We start from the raw sequence: 25,728 nt of genomic DNA, 5'->3' as shown, positions 1-25,728 counted from the left end.
ATATACATTTTGCTTTATGTATGATATTTTCCTAACAGAGTAAGAAGTTTAATAATAGTATCCATTTCCAACAAAAAAAAAAAGTGAAGTGACATTCAGCCAAGTATGGTGACCCATACTCAGAATTTGTGCTCTGCATTTAACCCACCCGAAGTGCACACACACAGAGCAGTGAACACACACACCCGGAGCAGTGGGCAGCCATTTATGCTGCGGCGCCCGGGGAGCAGTTGGGGGTTCAATGCCTTGCTCAAGGGCACCTAAGTCGTGGTATTGAAGGTGGAGAGAGAATTGTACATGCACTCCCACCCACAATTCCTGCCGGCCCGGGACTCGAACTCAGAACCTTTCTTATAAAACTTATAAAATAACTCAAAAAGAAACCAAGAAACTTGGGACCAAAATAATTTAGTATAATTACAACTGAAAAATAAGTGTACAATTGTTTCATTTTCTTCTTTACAGAAACTACATAATGGCAAAAACCCTTCTTTAAACTTACAAATAAAATCATTACATGGATAGTATCTGTTTATTATTTTAAAGTGAGTTTCTTTAACTTTATTAGGAATTACATATTTATTTATATCTGACCACAAATTCTTAAAACCACCCATTACTTTCCTGCAGAGACCTATACTTGGTCGACTTCTGGCGACAGCGGAAGTTCGTCACTACGTTTGTGCACGGCCACGGAGCCTATTAACATAAAGCAAACAACAATACATGTATTATTTTGAGTTAAGCATAACACTTTAATAAAAACAACTCATTAATTTGGAAAGTTACTATCACATGTATGCAATAATATACCAGTTACTTAGAACATCAATTCAAAGTTAAATAACCTACAAACCATTATAAAATAATTTGAATTCTGCTTGTACAACAGATTTGTTCAACTGCTCGTATTTCCTACATTGTTGTGGATTTTATTGATAACTTTAAATGTCTTTGTTAATTTTGTGTGACTTAAGCCAGAAAGAGAGCAGTATAAAAGGGTGATGGCAAAAGTATAAAAACACCGCTTCACTAACCTGCTCGACTGTTAGCATAACTGCTACCATGTGCTACATTAAATGTATAACGTTACATCTAACAATACAAATAAAACATACTATATTTGATTAATGTACATCTAACAACACAAATAAAACATACTATATTTGATTAATGTCTATATAGTTACCGATAAGCTTTTAATATAAGTTATTGTTTTAGTTAAGACACTCACCTGGGACTGGACCATCTGGACATTTACTGCTCTGCACCACAAACAGCCCGTTATGACGCGTGATTTAACGTCTCCGCAACTTTTCCACGCAAACCTGGAAGGCACAGCCCACGGTGCGAGATCGACCGTACTCCGGTTGGACACGGACCTCATCCTCCGTGAAGGGCTTAGCACACACTAAAGTACCTTTCCTCAGAGTAATTGTCGTCTCCTCCTCTCACCATATAGCCCAATTCAACGCTTATTTTTATTTTCGTAGGTGGGAAAATGAAATGATAAATACGTTTTTTTTTTTTTTTAATTAGAACACAATGGCACACTATACACATCTGAATACTTTTGGTCTCCGCTATTTTTCGGCAAGCGAATGAACGCTGTAGCGCTTTCACTGGAAAATAACTTGAGATCTGGGATTTGGAGCGAGTTCGCAAAACATTTGATTCATATCGCGACTCCGAAGATCGTTTCGCGAATCTTATGATCGGGCCATCGGAGTTCGCAAAACATTTGATTCAGATCCGGACTCCGAAGCGCGTTTCGCGAATAATTTGATCGGGGCTTCGGAGCGAGTCGGCAAAACATTTGATTCAGATCGGGACTCCTAAGCGCATTTAGCGAATCATTTGATCGGGGCTTCGGAGCGAGTCGGCAAAACATTTGATTCAGATCGGGACTCCGAAGCGCATTTCGCGAATAATTTGATCGGTGCTTCGGAGCGAGTCGGCAAAACATTTGATTCAGATCGGGACTCCGAAGCGCATTTCGCGAATCATTTGATCGGGGCTTCGGAGCGAGTCGGCAAAACATTTGATTCAGATCGGGACTCCGAAGCGCATTTCGCGAATCATTTGAGATCTGGTCTTTCGAGCGGATTTGCAAAACATTTGATTCTATCATGTACTTGTCCAGATCAACTTTTAATAAAGAGAAAAGAGTTTTAGAGACAGATTTTTGTCAATAGCCTGTTAGTAATCCCACAGTCCATAGCATCAGTAACTGTATAATTTAGTAAGGGAAAATTAAAACAAAATAGGATGAGTTTCAATTTTTATTTTATTTTTGTAGAAATGGTCATCTTAACCTCTGTGCAGTGTTCAGGTTATTTCAGGACCCCAAATTAAATTCTAATACTAATACTGCATCATACAGGTGTTTATTTGAGTTGAATATTTCGATAATCATGTAAGGAAACGAAGCCATAATTTGATAAGTTTACATTTACATTTATTCATTCAGCAGACGCTTTTATCCAAAGCGACTTACAAATGAGGATAAAAAACAACACAACGAAAAACAACAAAAAGGGCAACCAAAAGTTTATGAGTATAAACAAGATGCATGCAATATGAAGGCAGATATTGTCTGATATGTTAAGAAATAATATAAAACAAAAAGTCCAGATGATTCAAGCTGTTCGTGACTGTGAGTGTAACAGCAGCAGCAGAGATTATTAACCGTAAATGAAAACATTTAAAACTCTGAATCCTCAATTAGAAAATAAATAAATAAAAATGTAGCAAAACATTACATTCAGATGATATGTAGAACTCTCTGTGATTATCAGTGTCAGACAGGCGTACTACTCTGGCTGTGACATCATCATCCTGGGGAGGGACTTTGAGAGGATTCAGATCATCCCAGGAGCCAAACACGGGAACATCTAGGTGGACACACACACACACACACACACACACACACACACACACACACGGTTCTGGTGTCCAAACAACATCAAGGTCTTTATAAACTGTTACAGCACTTTCTCAGAGTGACAAATAGCATAGCTTTTAGCCTCATGGTTGCAGTTTGAGGTTTAGGAATTAGTTTTATTAATTTTTTTTTAGCCTTTATGTTATGTCAGTTTTAATAATTTTAGCATTTCAACTTTTTTTGTAAAAAGTTACTACTTTATAAATTAAATGAAAACAGTACTAAAATTTGTGCTTTTTACTTTACAAATCATTGCAAAGCAACTTTACAGAAAATACGTTTCTCCCATATTTAGTAGTAGCTTACACGACTTATCTATATCATTTTACTTTAGCTTTATTTCAATTACAGAAAACTGTTTTTAGTTGTTTCAGTCTTAGTTAACAACAATGACACATAGTTGGTTGCTTTGGGAATAAATGTTTAACTGTGTGAGCTTATTTTATATATTTATTTCTTTAAATAAAATGTAAAAATTATATAAATTTTTTGTACGAGTTTCTGTCTTGTGCTGAATGCTAAAAAGATGATGCTTTAAAGACCAAACGGTTGACGGTACCCATTCACTTCCATAGTATTTCTTCCTGTAGCATAGAAGTCAATGGGTGCCGTCAACTGTTCACTCTCAAAAAACATCTTCTTTAGTGTTCAGCAGAAAAAAAAACACTTTCAGGCTGAGGAAGAGTAAACGATAGCAGGATATGATTGTTTGATTCCTCTCACACAGACAATATACAGTTGTGTTCCAAATTATTCAACCCCCTTGACTTGCAAGACAATTTGCAGTGGAGGATAACATTTTATGAAATCAATTTAACAAAATCACCATGTGGGTGTTTTGAAACTGCTGGGTGTTTCTGAATCATGCAATCTAAATGATCCCCCTTACCCAACCCCACCCCTAAACCTAACGTCACTATTACATCAACTAATCAGGTATCATGGTGTAAAAACACCTTGATCTCATAACTCCCATTACTTTTTTTTTTTTTTTTGAGATAACAAAAAAGGGGAAAACAGAGACATGTGAATCTGTAAAGCAATAAGATGCATACTGTATAACATATCAATCATGTTTCTAATACATTAAGTATCCTTTTCAGCAGTTTAAATGTCTTTAGAGCTTTTCGATTATTCTGTATTGAAGTTAGAGAGTCGTAAAAAAATCTTCAGAAATCTACCATTTGGTACAGTACGATATACATTTTGCTTTATGTATGATATTTTCCTAACAGAGTAAGAAGTTTAATAATAGTATCCATTTCCAACAAAAAAAAAAAGTGAAGTGACATTCAGCCAAGTATGGTGACCCATACTCAGAATTTGTGCTCTGCATTTAACCCACCCGAAGTGCACACACACAGAGCAGTGAACACACACACCCGGAGCAGTGGGCAGCCATTTATGCTGCGGCGCCCGGGGAGCAGTTGGGGGTTCAATGCCTTGCTCAAGGGCACCTAAGTCGTGGTATTGAAGGTGGAGAGAGAATTGTACATGCACTCCCACCCACAATTCCTGCCGGCCCGGGACTCGAACTCAGAACCTTTCTTATAAAACTTATAAAATAACTCAAAAAGAAACCAAGAAACTTGGGACCAAAATAATTTAGTATAATTACAACTGAAAAATAAGTGTACAATTGTTTCATTTTCTTCTTTACAGAAACTACATAATGGCAAAAACCCTTCTTTAAACTTACAAATAAAATCATTACATGGATAGTATCTGTTTATTATTTTAAAGTGAGTTTCTTTAACTTTATTAGGAATTACATATTTATTTATATCTGACCACAAATTCTTAAAACCACCCATTACTTTCCTGCAGAGACCTATACTTGGTCGACTTCTGGCGACAGCGGAAGTTCGTCACTACGTTTGTGCACGGCCACGGAGCCTATTAACATAAAGCAAACAACAATACATGTATTATTTTGAGTTAAGCATAACACTTTAATAAAAACAACTCATTAATTTGGAAAGTTACTATCACATGTATGCAATAATATAACAGTTACTTAGAACATCAATTCAAAGTTAAATAACCTACAAACCATTATAAAATAATTTGAATTCTGCTTGTACAACAGATTTGTTCAACTGCTCGTATTTCCTACATTGTTGTGGATTTTATTGATAACTTTAAATGTCTTTGTTAATTTTGTGTGACTTAAGCCAGAAAGAGAGCAGTATAAAAGGGTGATGGCAAAAGTATAAAAACACCGCTTCACTAACCTGCTCGACTGTTAGCATAACTGCTACCATGTGCTACATTAAATGTATAACGTTACATCTAACGATACAAATAAAACATACTATATTTGATTAATGTACATCTAACAACACAAATAAAACATACTATATTTGATTAATGTCTATATAGTTACCGATAAGCTTTTAATATAAGTTATTGTTTTAGTTAAGACACTCACCTGGGACTGGACCATCTGGACATTTACTGCTCTGCACCACAAACAGCCCGTTATGACGCGTGATTTAACGTCTCCGCAACTTTTCCACGCAAACCTGGAAGGCACAGCCCACGGTGCGAGATCGACCGTACTCCGGTTGGACACGGACCTCATCCTCCGTGAAGGGCTTAGCACACACTAAAGTACCTTTCCTCAGAGTGATTGTCGTCTCCTCCTCTCACCATATAGCCCAATTCAACGCTTATTTTTATTTTCGTAGGTGGGAAAACTATGAAATGATAAATAAGTTTTTTTTTTTTTTTAATTAGAACACAAAGGCACACTATACACATCTGAATTCTTTTGGTCTCCGCTATTTTTCGGCAAGCGAATGAACGCTGTAGCGCTTTCACTGGAAAATAACTTGAGATCTGGGATTTGGAGCGAGTTCGCAAAACATTTGATTCATATCGCGACTCCGAAGATCGTTTCGCGAATCTTATGATCGGGCCATCGGAGTTCGCAAAACATTTGATTCAGATCCGGACTCCGAAGCGCGTTTCGCGAATAATTTGATCGGGGCTTCGGAGCGAGTCGGCAAAACATTTGATTCAGATCGGGACTCCGAAGCGCATTTCGCGAATAATTTGATCGGTGCTTCGGAGCGAGTCGGCAAAACATTTGATTCAGATCGGGACTCCGAAGCGCATTTAGCGAATCATTTGATCGGGGCTTCGGAGCGAGTCGGCAAAACATTTGATTCAGATCGGGACTCCGAAGCGCATTTCGCGAATCATTTGATCGGGGCTTCGGAGCGAGTCGGCAAAACATTTGATTCAGATCGGGACTCCGAAGCGCATTTCGCGAATCATTTGAGATCTGGTCTTTCGAGCGGATTTGCAAAACATTTGATTCTATCATGTACTTGTCCAGATCAACTTTTAATAAAGAGAAAAGAGTTTTAGAGACAGATTTTTGTCAATAGCCTGTTAGTAATCCCACAGTCCATAGCATCAGTAACTGTATAATTTAGTAAGGGAAAATTAAAACAAAATAGGATGAGTTTCAATTTTTATTTTATTTTTGTAGAAATGGTCATCTTAACCTCTGTGCAGTGTTCAGGTTATTTCAGGACCCCAAATTAAATTCTAATACTAATACTGCATCATACAGGTGTTTATTTGAGTTGAATATTTCGATAATCATGTAAGGAAACGAAGCCATAATTTGATAAGTTTACATTTACATTTATTCATTCAGCAGACGCTTTTATCCAAAGCGACTTACAAATGAGGATAAAAAACAACACAACGAAAAACAACAAAAAGGGCAACCAAAAGTTTATAAGTGAGTATAAACAAGATGCATGCAATATGAAGGCAGATATTGTCTGATATGTTAAGAAATAATATAAAACAAAAAGTCCAGATGATTCAAGCTGTTCGTGACTGTGAGTGTAACAGCAGCAGCAGAGATTATTAACCGTAAATGAAAACATTTAAAACTCTGATTCCTCAATTAGAAAATAAATAAATAAAAATGTAGCAAAACATTACATTCAGATGATATGTAGAACTCTCTGTGATTATCAGTGTCAGACAGGCGTACTACTCTGGCTGTGACATCATCATCCTGGGGAGGGACTTTGAGAGGATTCAGATCATCCCAGGAGCCAAACACGGGAACATCTAGGTGGACACACACACACACACACACACACACACACACACACACACACACGGTTCTGGTGTCCAAACAACATCAAGGTCTTTATAAACTGTTACAGCACTTTCTCAGAGTGACAAATAGCATAGCTTTTAGCCTCATGGTTGCAGTTTGAGGTTTAGGAATTAGTTTTATTAATTTTTTTTTAGCCTTTATGTTATGTCAGTTTTAATAATTTTAGCATTTCAACTTTTTTGGTAAAAAGTTACTACTTTATAAATTAAATGAAAACAGTACTAAAATAAGTGCTTTTTACTTTACAAATCATTGCAAAGCAACTTTACAGAAAATAAGTTTCTCCCATATTTAGTAGTAGCTTACACGACTTATCTATATCATTTTACTTTAGCTTTATTTTAATTACAGAAAACTGTTTTTAGTTGTTTCAGTCTTAGTTAACAACAATGACACATAGTTGGTTGCTTTGGGAATAAATGTTTAACTGTGTGAGCTTATTTTATATATTTATTTCTTTAAATAAAATGTAAAAATTATATATATTTTTTGTACGAGTTTCTGTCTTCTGCTGAATGCTAAAAAGATGATGCTTTAAAGACCAAACGGTTGACGGTACCCATTCACTTCCATAGTATTTCTTCCTGTAGCATAGAAGTCAATGGGTGCCGTCAACTGTTCACTCTCAAAAAACATCTTCTTTAGTGTTCAGCAGAAAAAAAAACACTTTCAGGCTGAGGAAGAGTAAACGATAGCAGGATATGATTGTTTGATTCCTCTCACACAGACAATATACAGTTGTGTTCCAAATTATTCAACCCCCTTGACTTGCAAGACAATTTGCAGTGGAGGATAACATTTTATGAAATCAATTTAACAAAATCACCATGTGGGTGTTTTGAAACTGCTGGGTGTTTCTGAATCATGCAATCTAAATGATCCCCCTTACCCAACCCCACCCCTAAACCTAACGTCACTATTTCATCAACTAATCAGGTATCATGGTGTAAAAACACCTTGATCTCATAACTCCCATTACTTTTTTTTTTTTTTTTGAGATAACAAAAAAGGGGAAAACAGAGACATGTGAATCTGTAAAGCAATAAGATGCATACTGTATAACATATCAATCATGTTTCTAATACATTAAGTATCCTTTTCAGCAGTTTAAATGTCTTTAGAGCTTTTCGATTATTCTGTATTGAAGTTAGAGAGTCGTAAAAAAATCTTCAGAAATCTACCATTTGGTACAGTACGATATACATTTTGCTTTATGTATGATATTTTCCTAACAGAGTAAGAAGTTTAATTTCCATTTCCAACAAAAAAAAAGTGAAGTGACATTCAGCCAAGTATGGTGACCCATACTCAGAATTTGTGCTCTGCATTTAACCCACCCGAAGTGCACACACACAGAGCAGTGAACACACACACCCGGAGCAGTGGGCAGCCATTTATGCTGCGGCGCCCGGGGAGCAGTTGGGGGTTCAATGCCTTGCTCAAGGGCACCTAAGTCGTGGTATTGAAGGTGGAGAGAGAATTGTACATGCACTCCCACCCACAATTCCTGCCGCCCCGGGACTCAAACTCAGAACCTTTCGATTGGGAGTCGGACTCTCTAACCATTAGGCCACGACTTCCCCTGGATTAAACCAGTATCACAATCCATAAACAAGACCATTACATCGGTTATTGTGACAAACTTATAAAATAACTCAAAAAGAAACCAAGAAACTTGGGACCAAAATAATTTAGTATAATTACAACTGAAAAATAAGTGTACAATTGTTTCATTTTCTTCTTTACAGAAACTACATAATGGCAAAAACCCTTCTTTAATCTTACTAATAAAATCATTACATGGATAGTATCTGTTTATTATTTTAAAGTGAGTTTCTTTAACTTTATTAGGAATTACATATTTATTTATATCTGACCACAAATTCTTAAAACCACCCATTACTTTCCTGCAGAGACCTATACTTGGTCGACTTCTGGCGACAGCGGAAGTTCGTCACTACGTTTGTGCACGGCCACGGAGCCTATTAACATAAAGCAAACAACAATACATGTATTATTTTGAGTTAAGCATAACACTTTAATAAAAACAACTCATTAATTTGGAAAGTTACTATCACATGTATGCAATAATATACCAGTTACTTAGAACATCAATTCAAAGTTAAATAACCTACAAACCATTATACAATAATTTGAATTCTGCTTGTACAACAGATTTGTTCAACTGCTCGTATTTCCTACATTGTTGTGGATTTTATTGATAACTTTAAATGTCTTTGTTAATTTTGTGTGACTTAAGCCAGAAAGAGAGCAGTATAAAAGGGTGATGGCAAAAGTATAAAAACACCGCTTCACTAACCTGCTCGACTGTTAGCATAACTGCTACCATGTGCTACATTAAATGTATAACGTTACATCTAACAATACAAATAAAACATACTATATTTGATTAATGTACATCTAACAACACAAATAAAACATACTATATTTGATTAATGTCTATATAGTTACCGATAAGCTTTTAATATAAGTTATTGTTTAAGTTAAGACACTCACCTGGGACTGGACCATCTGGACATTTACTGCTCTGCACCACAAACAGCCCGTTATGACGCGTGATTTAACGTCGCCGCAACTTTTCCACGCAAACCTGGAAGGCACAGCCCACGGTGCGAGATCGACCGTACTCCGGTTGGACACGGACCTCATCCTCCGTGAAGGGCTTAGCACACACTAAAGTACCTTTCCTCAGAGTAATTGTCGTCTCCTCCTCTCACCATATAGCCCAATTCAACGCTTATTTTTATTTTCGTAGGTGGGAAAACTATGAAATGATAAATACGTTTTTTTTTTTTTTTTTAATTAGAACACAATGGCACACTATACACATCTGAATACTTTTGGTCTCCGCTATTTTTCGGCAAGCGAATGAACGCTGTAGCGCTTTCACTGGAAAATAACTTGAGATCTGGGATTTGGAGCGAGTTCGCAAAACATTTGATTCAGATCCGGACTCCGAAGCGCGTTTCGCGAATAATTTGATCGGGGCTTCGGAGCGAGTCGGCAAAACATTTGATTCAGATCGGGACTCCTAAGCGCATTTAGCGAATCATTTGATCGGGGCTTCGGAGCGAGTCGGCAAAACATTTGATTCAGATCGGGACTCCGAAGCGCATTTCGCGAATCATTTGATCGGGGCTTCGGAGCGAGTCGGCAAAACATTTGATTCAGATCGGGACTCCTAAGCGCATTTAGCGAATCATTTGATCGGGGCTTCGGAGCGAGTCGGCAAAACATTTGATTCAGATCGGGACTCCGAAGCGCATTTCGCGAATAATTTGATCGGTGCTTCGGAGCGAGTCGGCAAAACACCTGATTCAGATCGGGACTCCGAAGCGCATTTCGCGAATCATTTGATCGGGGCTTCGGAGCGAGTCGGCAAAACATTTGATTCAGATCGGGACTCCGAAGCGCATTTCGCGAATCATTTGAGATCTGGTCTTTCGAGCGGATTTGCAAAACATTTGATTCTATCATGTACTTGTCCAGATCAACTTTTAATAAAGAGAAAAGAGTTTTAGAGACAGATTTTTGTCAATAGCCTGTTAGTAATCCCACAGTCCATAGCATCAGTAACTGTATAATTTAGTAAGGGAAAATTAAAACAAAATAGGATGAGTTTCAATTTTTATTTTATTTTTGTAGAAATGGTCATCTTAACCTCTGTGCAGTGTTCAGGTTATTTCAGGACCCCAAATTAAATTCTAATACTAATACTGCATCATACAGGTGTTTATTTGAGTTGAATATTTCGATAATCATGTAAGGAAACAAAGCCATAATTTGATAAGTTTACATTTACATTTATTCATTCAGCAGACGCTTTTATCCAAAGCGACTTACAAATGAGGATAAAAAACAACACAACGAAAAACAACAAAAAGGGCAACCAAAAGTTTATGAGTATAAACAAGATGCATGCAATATGAAGGCAGATATTGTCTGATATGTTAAGAAATAATATAAAACAAAAAGTCCAGATGATTCAAGCTGTTCGTGACTGTGAGTGTAACAGCAGCAGCAGAGATTATTAACCGTAAATGAAAACATTTAAAACTCTGATTCCTCAATTAGAAAATAAATAAATAAAAATGTAGCAAAACATTACATTCAGATGATATGTAGAACTCTCTGTGATTATCAGTGTCAGACAGGCGTACTACTCTGGCTGTGACATCATCATCCTGGGGAGGGACTTTGAGAGGATTCAGATCATCCCAGGAGCCAAACACGGGAACATCTAGGTGGACACACACACACACACACACACACAAACACACACACACACACACACGGTTCTGGTGTCCAAACAACATCAAGGTCTTTATAAACTGTTACAGCACTTTCTCAGAGTGACAAATAGCATAGCTTTTAGCCTCATGGTTGCAGTTTGAGGTTTAGGAATTAGTTTTATTAATTTTTTTTTAGCCTTTATGTTATGTCAGTTTTAATAATTTTAGCATTTCAACTTTTTTTGTAAAAAGTTACTACTTTATAAATTAAATGAAAACAGTACTAAAATTTGTGCTTTTTACTTTACAAATCAATGCAAAGCAACTTTACAGAAAATACGTTTCTCCCATATTTAGTAGTAGCTTACACGACTTATCTATATCATTTTACTTTAGCTTTATTTCAATTACAGAAAACTGTTTTTAGTTGTTTCAGTCTTAGTTAACAACAATGAGACATAGTTGGTTGCTTTGGGAATAAATGTTTAACTGTGTGAGCTTATTTTATATATTTATTTCTTTAAATAAAATGTAAAAATTATATATATTTTTTGTACGAGTTTCTGTCTTCTGCTGAATGCTAAAAAGATGATGCTTTAAAGACCAAACGGTTGACGGTACCCATTCACTTCCATAGTATTTCTTCCTGTAGCATAGAAGTCAATGGGTGCCGTCAACTGTTCACTCTCAAAAAACATCTTCTTTAGTGTTCAGCAGAAAAAAAAACACTTTCAGGCTGAGGAAGAGTAAACGATAGCAGGATATGATTGTTTGATTCCTCTCACACAGACAATATACAGTTGTGTTCCAAATTATTCAACCCCCTTGACTTGAAAGACAATTTGCAGTGGAGGATAACATTTTATGAAATCAATTTAACAAAATCACCATGTGGGTGTTTTGAAACTGCTGGGTGTTTCTGAATCATGCAATCTAAATGATCCCCCTTACCCAACCCCACCGCTAAACCTAACGTCACTATTACATCAACTAATCAGGTATCATGGTGTAAAAACACCTTGATCTCATAACTCCCATTACTTTTTTTTTTTTTTTTGAGATAACAAAAAAGGGGAAAACAGAGACATGTGAATCTGTAAAGCAATAAGATGCATACTGTATAACATATCAATCATGTTTCTAATACATTAAGTATCCTTTTCAGCAGTTTAAATGTCTTTAGAGCTTTTCGATTATTCTGTATTGAAGTTAGAGAGTCGTAAAAAAATCTTCAGAAATCTACCATTTGGTACAGTACGATATACATTTTGCTTTATGTATGATATTTTCCTAACAGAGTAAGAAGTTTAATAATAGTATCCATTTCCAACAAAAAAAAAAAGTGAAGTGACATTCAGCCAAGTATGGTGACCCATACTCAGAATTTGTGCTCTGCATTTAACCCACCCGAAGTGCACACACACAGAGCAGTGAACACACACACCCGGAGCAGTGGGCAGCCATTTATGCTGCGGCGCCCGGGGAGCAGTTGGGGGTTCAATGCCTTGCTCAAGGGCACCTAAGTCGTGGTATTGAAGGTGGAGAGAGAATTGTACATGCACTCCCACCCACAATTCCTGCCGGCCCGGGACTCGAACTCAGAACCTTTCTTATAAAACTTATAAAATAACTCAAAAAGAAACCAAGAAACTTGGGACCAAAATAATTTAGTATAATTACAACTGAAAAATAAGTGTACAATTGTTTCATTTTCTTCTTTAAAGAAACTACATAATGGCAAAAACCCTTCTTTAAACTTACAAATAAAATCATTACATGGATAGTATCTGTTTATTATTTTAAAGTGAGTTTCTTTAACTTTATTAGGAATTACATATTTATTTATATCTGACCACAAATTCTTAAAACCACCCATTACTTTCCTGCAGAGACCTATACTTGGTCGACTTCTGGCGACAGCGGAAGTTCGTCACTACGTTTGTGCACGGCCACGGAGCCTATTAACATAAAGCAAACAACAATACATGTATTATTTTGAGTTAAGCATAACACTTTAATAAAAACAACTCATTAATTTGGAAAGTTACTATCACATGTATGCAATAATATACCAGTTACTTAGAACATCAATTCAAAGTTAAATAACCTACAAACCATTATAAAATAATTTGAATTCTGCTTGTACAACAGATTTGTTCAACTGCTCGTATTTCCTACATTGTTGTGGATTTTATTGATAACTTTAAATGTCTTTGTTAATTTTGTGTGACTTAAGCCAGAAAGAGAGCAGTATAAAAGGGTGATGGCAAAAGTATAAAAACACCGCTTCACTAACCTGCTCGACTGTTAGCATAACTGCTACCATGTGCTACATTAAATGTATAACGTTACATCTAACGATACAAATAAAACATACTATATTTGATTAATGTACATCTAACAACACAAATAAAACATACTATATTTGATTAATGTCTATATAGTTACCGATAAGCTTTTAATATAAGTTATTGTTTTAGTTAAGACACTCACCTGGGACTGGACCATCTGGACATTTACTGCTCTGCACCACAAACAGCCCGTTATGACGCGTGATTTAACGTCTCCGCAACTTTTCCACGCAAACCTGGAAGGCACAGCCCACGGTGCGAGATCGACCGTACTCCGGTTGGACACGGACCTCATCCTCCGTGAAGGGCTTAGCACACACTAAAGTACCTTTCCTCAGAGTGATTGTCGTCTCCTCCTCTCACCATATAGCCCAATTCAACGCTTATTTTTATTTTCGTAGGTGGGAAAACTATGAAATGATAAATAAGTTTTTTTTTTTTTTTAATTAGAACACAAAGGCACACTATACACATCTGAATTCTTTTGGTCTCCGCTATTTTTCGGCAAGCGAATGAACGCTGTAGCGCTTTCACTGGAAAATAACTTGAGATCTGGGATTTGGAGCGAGTTCGCAAAACATTTGATTCATATCGCGACTCCGAAGATCGTTTCGCGAATCTTATGATCGGGCCATCGGAGTTCGCAAAACATTTGATTCAGATCCGGACTCCGAAGCGCGTTTCGCGAATAATTTGATCGGGGCTTCGGAGCGAGTCGGCAAAACATTTGATTCAGATCGGGACTCCGAAGCGCATTTCGCGAATAATTTGATCGGTGCTTCGGAGCGAGTCGGCAAAACATTTGATTCAGATCGGGACTCCGAAGCGCATTTAGCGAATCATTTGATCGGGGCTTCGGAGCGAGTCGGCAAAACATTTGATTCAGATCGGGACTCCGAAGCGCATTTCGCGAATCATTTGATCGGGGCTTCGGAGCGAGTCGGCAAAACATTTGATTCAGATCGGGAGTCCGAAGCGCATTTCGCGAATCATTTGAGATCTGGTCTTTCGAGCGGATTTGCAAAACATTTGATTCTATCATGTACTTGTCCAGATCAACTTTTAATAAAGAGAAAAGAGTTTTAGAGACAGATTTTTGTCAATAGCCTGTTAGTAATCCCACAGTCCATAGCATCAGTAACTGTATAATTTAGTAAGGGAAAATTAAAACAAAATAGGATGAGTTTCAATTTTTATTTTATTTTTGTAGAAATGGTCATCTTAACCTCTGTGCAGTGTTCAGGTTATTTCAGGACCCCAAATTAAATTCTAATACTAATACTGCATCATACAGGTGTTTATTTGAGTTGAATATTTCGATAATCATGTAAGGAAACGAAGCCATAATTTGATAAGTTTACATTTACATTTATTCATTCAGCAGACGCTTTTATCCAAAGCGACTTACAAATGAGGATAAAAAACAACACAACGAAAAACAACAAAAAGGGCAACCAAAAGTTTATAAGTGAGTATAAACAAGATGCATGCAATATGAAGGCAGATATTGTCTGATATGTTAAGAAATAATATAAAACAAAAAGTCCAGATGATTCAAGCTGTTCGTGACTGTGAGTGTAACAGCAGCAGCAGAGATTATTAACCGTAAATGAAAACATTTAAAACTCTGATTCCTCAATTAGAAAATAAATAAATAAAAATGTAGCAAAACATTACATTCAGATGATATGTAGAACTCTCTGTGATTATCAGTGTCAGACAGGCGTACTACTCTGGCTGTGACATCATCATCCTGGGGAGGGACTTTGAGAGGATTCAGATCATCCCAGGAGCCAAACACGGGAACATCTAGGTGGACACACACACACACACACACACACACACACACACACACACACACGGTTCTGGTGTCCAAACAACATCAAGGTCTTTATAAACTGTTACAGCACTTTCTCAGAGTGACAAATAGCATAGCTTTTAGCCTCATGGTTGCAGTTTGAGGTTTAGGAATTAGTTTTATTAATTTTTTTTTAGCCTTTATGTTATGTCAGTTTTAATAATTTTAGCATTTCAACTTTTTTGGTAAAAAGTTACTACTTTATAAATTAAATGAAAACAGTACTAAAATAAGTGCTTTTTACTTTACAAATCATTGCAAAGCAACTTTACAGAAAATAAGTTTCTCCCATATTTAGTAGTAGCTTACACGACTTATCTATATCATTTTACTTTAGCTTTATTTTAATTACAGAAAACTGTTTTTAGTTGTTTCAGTCTTAGTTAACAACAATGACACATAGTTGGTTGCTTTGGGAATAAATGTTTAACTGTGTGAGCTTATTTTATATATTTATTTCTTTAAATAAAATGTAAAAATTATATATATTTTTTGTACGAGTTTCTGTCTTCTGCTGAATGCTAAAAAGATGATGCTTTAAAGACCAAACGGTTGACGGTACCCATTCACTTCCATAGTATTTCTTCCTGTAGCATAGAAGTCAATGGGTGCCGTCAACTGTTCACTCTCAAAAAACATCTTCTTTAGTGTTCAGCAGAAAAAAAAACACTTTCAGGCTGAGGAAGAGTAAACGATAGCAGGATATGATTGTTTGATTCCTCTCACACAGACAATATACAGTTGTGTTCCAAATTATTCAACCCCCTTGACTTGCAAGACAATTTGCAGTGGAGGATAACATTTTATGAAATCAATTTAACAAAATCACCATGTGGGTGTTTTGAAACTGCTGGGTGTTTCTGAATCATGCAATCTAAATGATCCCCCTTACCCAACCCCACCCCTAAACCTAACGTCACTATTTCATCAACTAATCAGGTATCATGGTGTAAAAACACCTTGATCTCATAACTCCCATTACTTTTTTTTTTTTTTTTGAGATAACAAAAAAGGGGAAAACAGAGACATGTGAATCTGTAAAGCAATAAGATGCATACTGTATAACATATCAATCATGTTTCTAATACATTAAGTATCCTTTTCAGCAGTTTAAATGTCTTTAGAGCTTTTCGATTATTCTGTATTGAAGTTAGAGAGTCGTAAAAAAATCTTCAGAAATCTACCATTTGGTACAGTACGATATACATTTTGCTTTATGTATGATATTTTCCTAACAGAGTAAGAAGTTTAATTTCCATTTCCAACAAAAAAAAAGTGAAGTGACATTCAGCCAAGTATGGTGACCCATACTCAGAATTTGTGCTCTGCATTTAACCCACCCGAAGTGCACACACACAGAGCAGTGAACACACACACCCGGAGCAGTGGGCAGCCATTTATGCTGCGGCGCCCGGGGAGCAGTTGGGGGTTCAATGCCTTGCTCAAGGGCACCTAAGTCGTGGTATTGAAGGTGGAGAGAGAATTGTACATGCACTCCCACCCACAATTCCTGCCGGCCCGGGACTCAAACTCAGAACCTTTCGATTGGGAGTCGGACTCTCTAACCATTAGGCCACGACTTCCCCTGGATTAAACCAGTATCACAATCCATAAACAAGACCATTACATCGGTTATTGTGACAAACTTATAAAATAACTCAAAAAGAAACCAAGAAACTTGGGACCAAAATAATTTAGTATAATTACAACTGAAAAATAAGTGTACAATTGTTTCATTTTCTTCTTTACAGAAACTACATAATGGCAAAAACCCTTCTTTAATCTTACTAATAAAATCATTACATGGATAGTATCTGTTTATTATTTTAAAGTGAGTTTCTTTAACTTTATTAGGAATTACATATTTATTTATATCTGACCACAAATTCTTAAAACCACCCATTACTTTCCTGCAGAGACCTATACTTGGTCGACTTCTGGCGACAGCGGAAGTTCGTCACTACGTTTGTGCACGGCCACGGAGCCTATTAACATAAAGCAAACAACAATACATGTATTATTTTGAGTTAAGCATAACACTTTAATAAAAACAACTCATTAATTTGGAAAGTTACTATCACATGTATGCAATAATATACCAGTTACTTAGAACATCAATTCAAAGTTAAATAACCTACAAACCATTATACAATAATTTGAATTCTGCTTGTACAACAGATTTGTTCAACTGCTCGTATTTCCTACATTGTTGTGGATTTTATTGATAACTTTAAATGTCTTTGTTAATTTTGTGTGACTTAAGCCAGAAAGAGAGCAGTATAAAAGGGTGATGGCAAAAGTATAAAAACACCGCTTCACTAACCTGCTCGACTGTTAGCATAACTGCTACCATGTGCTACATTAAATGTATAACGTTACATCTAACAATACAAATAAAACGTACTATATTTGATTAATGTACATCTAACAACACAAATAAAACATACTATATTTGATTAATGTCTATATAGTTACCGATAAGCTTTTAATATAAGTTATTGTTTAAGTTAAGACACTCACCTGGGACTGGACCATCTGGACATTTACTGCTCTGCACCACAAACAGCCCGTTATGACGCGTGATTTAACGTCTCCGCAACTTTTCCACGCAAACCTGGAAGGCACAGCCCACGGTGCGAGATCGACCGTACTCCGGTTGGACACGGACCTCATCCTCCGTGAAGGGCTTAGCACACACTAAAGTACCTTTCCTCAGAGTAATTGTCGTCTCCTCCTCTCACCATATAGCCCAATTCAACGCTTATTTTTATTTTCGTAGGTGGGAAAACTATGAAATGATAAATACGTTTTTTTTTTTTTTTTTAATTAGAACACAATGGCACACTATACACATCTGAATACTTTTGGTCTCCGCTATTTTTCGGCAAGCGAATGAACGCTGTAGCGCTTTCACTGGAAAATAACTTGAGATCTGGGATTTGGAGCGAGTTCGCAAAACATTTGATTCAGATCCGGACTCCGAAGCGCGTTTCGCGAATAATTTGATCGGGGCTTCGGAGCGAGTCGGCAAAACATTTGATTCAGATCGGGACTCCGAAGCGCATTTCGCGAATCATTTGAGATCTGGTCTTTCGAGCGGATTTGCAAAACATTTGATTCTATCATGTACTTGTCCAGATCAACTTTTAATAAAGAGAAAAGAGTTTTAGAGACAGATTTTTGTCAATAGCCTGTTAGTAATCCCACAGTCCATAGCATCAGTAACTGTATAATTTAGTAAGGGAAAATTAAAACAAAATAGGATGAGTTTCAATTTTTATTTTATTTTTGTAGAAATGGTCATCTTAACCTCTGTGCAGTGTTCAGGTTATTTCAGGACCCCAAATTAAATTCTAATACTAATACTGCATCATACAGGTGTTTATTTGAGTTGAATATTTCGATAATCATGTAAGGAAACGAAGCCATAATTTGATAAGTTTACATTTACATTTATTCATTCAGCAGACGCTTTTATCCAAAGCGACTTACAAATGAGGATAAAAAACAACACAACGAAAAACAACAAAAAGGGCAAACAAAAGTTTATAAGTGAGTATAAACAAGATGCATGCAATATGAAGGCAGATATTGTCTGATATGTTAAGAAATAATATAAAACAAAAAGTCCAGATGATTCAAGCTGTTCGTGACTGTGAGTGTAACAGCAGCAGCAGAGATTATTAACCGTAAATGAAAACATTTAAAACTCTGATTCCTCAATTAGAAAATAAATAAATAAAAATGTAGCAAAACATTACATTCAGATGATATGTAGAACTCTCTGTGATTATCAGTGTCAGACAGAAGTACTACTCTGGCTGTGACATCATCATCCTGGGGAGGGACTTTGAGAGGATTCAGATCATCCCAGGAGCCAAACACGGGAACATCTAGGTGGACACACACACACAGACACACACACACACACACACACACACACACACACACACACACACACACACACACACACGGTTCTGGTGTCCAAACAACATCAAGGTCTTTATAAACTGTTACAGCACTTTCTCAGAGTGACAAATAGCATAGCTTTTAGCCTCATGGTTGCAGTTTGAGGTTTAGGAATTAGTTTTATTAATTTTTTTTTAGCCTTTATGTTATGTCAGTTTTAATAATTTTAACATTTCAACTTTTTTGGTAAAAAGTTACTACTTTATAAATTAAATGAAAACAGTACTAAAATTTGTGCTTTTTACTTTACAAATCATTGCAAAGCAACTTTACAGAAAATACGTTTCTCCCATATTTAGTAGTAGCTTACACGACTTATCTATATCATTTTACTTTAGCTTTATTTCAATTACAGAAAACTGTTTTTAGTTGTTTCAGTCTTAGTTAACAACAATGACACATAGTTGGTTGCTTTGGGAATAAATGTTTAACTGTGTGAGCTTATTTTATATATTTATTTCTTTAAATAAAATGTAAAAATTATATATATTTTTTGTACGAGTTTCTGTCTTCTGCTGAATGCTAAAAAGATGATGCTTTAAAGACCAAATGGTTGACGGTACCCATTCACTTCCATAGTATTTCTTCCTGTAGCATAGAAGTCAATGGGTGCCGTCAACTGTTCACTCTCAAAAAACATCTTCTTTAGTGTTCAGCAGAAAAAAAAACACTTTCAGGCTGAGGAAGAGTAAACGATAGCAGGATATGATTGTTTGATTCCTCTCACACAGACAATATACAGTTGTGTTCCAAATTATTCAACCCCCTTGACTTGCAAGACAATTTGCAGTGGAGGATAACATTTTATGAAATCAATTTAACAAAATCACCATGTGGGTGTTTTGAAACTGCTGGGTGTTTCTGAATCATGCAATCTAAATGATCCCCCTTACCCAACCCCACCCCTAAACCTAACGTCACTATTACATAAACTAATCAGGTATCATGGTGTAAAAACACCTTGATCTCATAACTCCCATTACTTTTTTTTTTTTTTTGAGATAACAAAAAAGGGGAAAACAGAGACATGTGAATCTGTAAAGCAATAAGATGCATACTGTATAACATATCAATCATGTTTCTAATACATTAAGTATCCTTTTCAGCAGTTTAAATGTCTTTAGAGCTTTTCGATTATTCTGTATTGAAGTTAGAGAGTCGTAAAAAAATCTTCAGAAATCTACCATTTGGTACAGTACGATATACATTTTGCTTTATGTATGATATTTTCCTAACAGAGTAAGAAGTTTAATTTCCATTTCCAACAAAAAAAAAAAGTGAAGTGACATTCAGCCAAGTATGGTGACCCATACTCAGAATTTGTGCTCTGTATTTAACCCACCCGAAGTGCACACACACAGAGCAGTGAACACACACACCCGGAGCAGTGGGCAGCCATTTATGCTGCGGCGCCCGGGGAGCAGTTGGGGGTTCAATGCCTTGCTCAAGGGCACCTAAGTCGTGGTATTGAAGGTGGAGAGAGAATTGTACATGCACTCCCACCCACAATTCCTGCCGGCCCGGGACTCGAACTCAGAACCTTTCTTATAAAACTTATAAAATAACTCAAAAAGAAACCAAGAAACTTGGGACCAAAATAATTTAGTATAATTACAACTGAAAAATAAGTGTACAATTGTTTCATTTTCTTCTTTACAGAAACTACATAATGGCAAAAACCCTTCTTTAAACTTACTAATAAAATCATTACATGGATAGTATCTGTTTATTATTTTAAAGTGAGTTTCTTTAACTTTATTAGGAATTACATATTTATTTATATCTGACCACAAATTCTTAAAACCACCCATTACTTTCCTGCAGAGACCTATACTTGGTCGACTTCTGGCGACAGCGGAAGTTCGTCACTACGTTTGTGCACGGCCACGGAGCCTATTAACATAAAGCAAACAACAATACATGTATTATTTTGAGTTAAGCATAACACTTTAATAAAAACAACTCATTAATTTGGAAAGTTACTATCACATGTATGCAATAATATACCAGTTACTTAGAACATCAATTCAAAGTTAAATAACCTACAAACCATTATAAAATAATTTGAATTCTGCTTGTACAACAGATTTGTTCAACTGCTCGTATTTCCTACATTGTTGTGGATTTTATTGATAACTTTAAATGTCTTTGTTAATTTTGTGTGACTTAAGCCAGAAAGAGAGCAGTATAAAAGGGTGATGGCAAAAGTATAAAAACACCGCTTCACTAACCTGCTCGACTGTTAGCATAACTGCTACCATGTGCTACATTAAATGTATAACGTTACATCTAACAATACAAATAAAACATACTATATTTGATTAATGTACATCTAACAACACAAATAAAACATACTATATTTGATTAATGTCTATATAGTTACCGATAAGCTTTTAATATAAGTTATTGTTTTAGTTAAGACACTCACCTGGGACTGGACCATCTGGACATTTACTGCTCTGCACCACAAACAGCCCGTTATGACGCGTGATTTAACGTCTCAGCAACTTTTCCACGCAAACCTGGAAGGCACAGCCCACGGTGCGAGATCGACCGTACTCCGGTTGGACACGGACCTCATCCTCCGTGAAGGGCTTAGCACACACTAAAGTACCTTTCCTCAGAGTAATTGTCGTCTCCTCCTCTCACCATATAGCCCAATTCAACGCTTATTTTTATTTTCGTAGGTGGGAAAACTATGAAATGATAAATACGTTTTTTTTTTTTTTTTAATTAGAACACAATGGCACACTATACACATCTGAATACTTTTGGTCTCCGCTATTTTTCGGCAAGCGAATGAACGCTGTAGCGCTTTCACTGGAAAATAACTTGAGATCTGGGATTTGGAGCGAGTTCGCAAAACATTTGATTCATTTCGTGACTCCGAAGATCGTTTCGCGAATCTTATGATCGGGCCATCGGAGTTCGCAAAACATTTGATTCAGATCCGGACTCCGAAGCGCGTTTCGCGAATAATTTGATCGGGGCTTCGGAGCGAGTCGGCAAAACATTTGATTCAGATCGGGACTCCTAAGCGCATTTAGCGAATCATTTGATCGGGGCTTCGGAGCGAGTCGGCAAAACATTTGATTCAGATCGGGACTCCGAAGCGCATTTCGCGAATCATTTGATCGGGGCTTCGGAGCGAGTCGGCAAAACATTTGATTCAGATCGGGACTCCTAAGCGCATTTAGCGAATCATTTGATCGGGGCTTCGGAGCGAGTCGGCAAAACATTTGATTCAGATCGGGACTCCGAAGCGCATTTCGCGAATAATTTGATCGGTGCTTCGGAGCGAGTCGGCAAAACACCTGATTCAGATCGGGACTCCGAAGCGCTTTTCGCGAATCATTTGATCGGGGCTTCGGAGCGAGTCGGCAAAACATTTGATTCAGATCGGGACTCCGAAGCGCATTTCGCGAATCATTTGAGATCTGGTCTTTCGAGCGGATTTGCAAAACATTTGATTCTATCATGTACTTGTCCAGATCAACTTTTAATAAAGAGAAAAGAGTTTTAGAGACAGATTTTTGTCAATAGCCTGTTAGTAATCCCACAGTCCATAGCATTAGTAACTGTATAATTTAGTAAGGGAAAATTAAAACAAAATAGGATGAGTTTCAATTTTTATTTTATTTTTGTAGAAATGGTCATCTTAACCTCTGTGCAGTGTTCAGGGTATTTCAGGACCCCAAATTAAATTCTAATACTAATACTGCATCATACAGGTGTTTATTTGAGTTGAATATTTCGATAATCATGTAAGGAAACGAAGCCATAATTTGATAAGTTTACATTTACATTTATTCATTCAGCAGACGCTTTTATCCAAAGCGACTTACAAATGAGGATAAAAAACAACACAACGAAAAACAACAAAAAGGGCAACCAAAAGTTTATGAGTATAAACAAGATGCATGCAATATGAAGGCAGATATTGTCTGATATGTTAAGAAATAATATAAAACAAAAAGTCCAGATGATTCAAGCTGTTCGTGACTGTGAGTGTAACAGCAGCAGCAGAGATTATTAACCGTAAATGAAAACATTTAAAACTCTGATTCCTCAATTAGAAAATAAATAAATAAAAATGTAGCAAAACATTACATTCAGATGATATGTAGAACTCTCTGTGATTATCAGTGTCAGACAGGCGTACTACTCTGGCTGTGACATCATCATCCTGGGGAGGGACTTTGAGAGGATTCAGATCATCCCAGGAGCCAAACACGGGAACATCTAGGTGGACACACACACACACACACACACACACACACACACACGGTTCTGGTGTCCAAACAACATCAAGGTCTTTATAAACTGTTACAGCACTTTCTCAGAGTGACAAATAGCATAGCTTTTAGCCTCATGGTTGCAGTTTGAGGTTTAGGAATTAGTTTTATTAATTTTTTTTTTAGCCTTTATGTTATGTCAGTTTTAATAATTTTAGCATTTCAACTTTTTTTTGTAAAAAGTTACTACTTTATAAATTAAATGAAAACAGTACTAAAATTTGTGCTTTTTACTTTACAAATCATTGCAAAGCAACTTTACAGAAAATACGTTTCTCCCATATTTAGTAGTAGCTTACACGACTTATCTATATCATTTTACTTTAGCTTTATTTCAATTACAGAAAACTGTTTTTAGTTGTTTCAGTCTTAGTTAACAACAATGACACATAGTTGGTTGCTTTGGGAATAAATGTTTAACTGTGTGAGCTTATTTTATATATTTATTTCTTTAAATAAAATGTAAAAATTATATATATTTTTTGTACGAGTTTCTGTCTTCTGCTGAATGCTAAAAAGATGATGCTTTAAAGACCAAATGGTTGACGGTACCCATTCACTTCCATAGTATTTCTTCCTGTAGCATAGAAGTCAATGGGTGCCGTCAACTGTTCACTCTCAAAAAACATCTTCTTTAGTGTTCAGCAGAAAAAAAAAACACTTTCAGGCTGAGGAAGAGTAAACGATAGCAGGATATGATTGTTTGATTCCTCTCACACAGACAATATACAGTTGTGTTCCAAATTATTCAACCCCCTTGACTTGCAAGACAATTTGCAGTGGAGGATAACATTTTATGAAATCAATTTAACAAAATCACCATGTGGGTGTTTTGAAACTGCTGGGTGTTTCTGAATCATGCAATCTAAATGATCCCCCTTACCCAACCCCACCCCTAAACCTAACGTCACTATTACATCAACTAATCAGGTATCATGGTGTAAAAACACCTTGATCTCATAACTCCCATTACTTTTTTTTTTTTTTTTGAGATAACAAAAAAGGGGAAAACAGAGACATGTGAATCTGTAAAGCAATAAGATGCATACTGTATAACATATCAATCATGTTTCTAATACATTAAGTATCCTTTTCAGCAGTTTAAATGTCTTTAGAGCTTTTCGATTATTCTGTATTGAAGTTAGAGAGTCGTAAAAAAATCTTCAGAAATCTACCATTTGGTACAGTACGATATACATTTTGCTTTATGTATGATATTTTCCTAACAGAGTAAGAAGTTTAATTTCCATTTCCAACAAAAAAAAAAAAGTGAAGTGACATTCAGCCAAGTATGGTGACCCATACTCAGAATTTGTGCTCTGCATTTAACCCACCCGAAGTGCACACACACAGAGCAGTGAACACACACACCCGGAGCAGTGGGCAGCCATTTATGCTGCGGCGCCCGGGGAGCAGTTGGGGGTTCAATGCCTTGCTCAAGGGCACCTAAGTCGTGGTATTGAAGGTGGAGAGAGAATTGTACATGCACTCCCACCCACAATTCCTGCCGGCCCGGGACTCGAACTCAGAACCTTTCTTATAAAACTTATAAAATAACTCAAAAAGAAACCAAGAAACTTGGGACCAAAATAATTTAGTATAATTACAACTGAAAAATAAGTGTACAATTGTTTCATTTTCTTCTTTACAGAAACTACATAATGGCAAAAACCCTTCTTTAAACTTACTAATAAAATCATTACATGGATAGTATCTGTTGATTATTTTAAAGTGAGTTTCTTTAACTTTATTAGGAATTACATATTTATTTATATCTGACCACAAATTCTTAAAACCACCCATTACTTTCCTGCAGAGACCTATACTTGGTCGACTTCTGGCGACAGCGGAAGCTCGTCACTACGTTTGTGCACGGCCACGGAGCCTATTAACATAAAGCAAACAACA

General features: G+C 36.4%; 1 protein-coding gene across 32 annotated transcripts in view; it reads right to left on the bottom strand.

Annotated features, from left to right (window-relative positions):
- The window catches only part of LOC128019109 (AP-3 complex subunit sigma-1), a 173,328-nt gene that overhangs the window by 126,340 nt on the left and 21,260 nt on the right, over positions 1 to 25,728 (bottom strand). Inside the window, exon 2 of one of the 32 annotated variants that reach the window (XM_052605129.1) lies at positions 21,347 to 21,418. The exons of 26 other annotated variants lie outside the window; for them this stretch is intronic. In XM_052605129.1, coding sequence (XP_052461089.1) covers positions 21,347 to 21,418 — 72 coding nt within the window. Of the gene's footprint in view, positions 1 to 627; positions 700 to 4,768; positions 4,841 to 9,004; positions 9,077 to 13,233; positions 13,306 to 17,469; positions 17,542 to 21,346; positions 21,419 to 25,728 lie in introns of all 32 variants that reach the window. 5 more of the 32 variants (XM_052605130.1, XM_052605133.1, XM_052605134.1 and 2 more) reach the window with 5 other exon arrangements.

Source organism: Carassius gibelio, chromosome A8 (genome assembly GCF_023724105.1).
Source record: "Carassius gibelio isolate Cgi1373 ecotype wild population from Czech Republic chromosome A8, carGib1.2-hapl.c, whole genome shotgun sequence".
Taxonomy (NCBI): Eukaryota; Metazoa; Chordata; class Actinopteri; order Cypriniformes; family Cyprinidae; genus Carassius; species Carassius gibelio.
The sequence above is the reverse complement of the archived record's forward strand: the minus strand, read 5'-3'. Positions and strand labels throughout refer to the sequence as shown.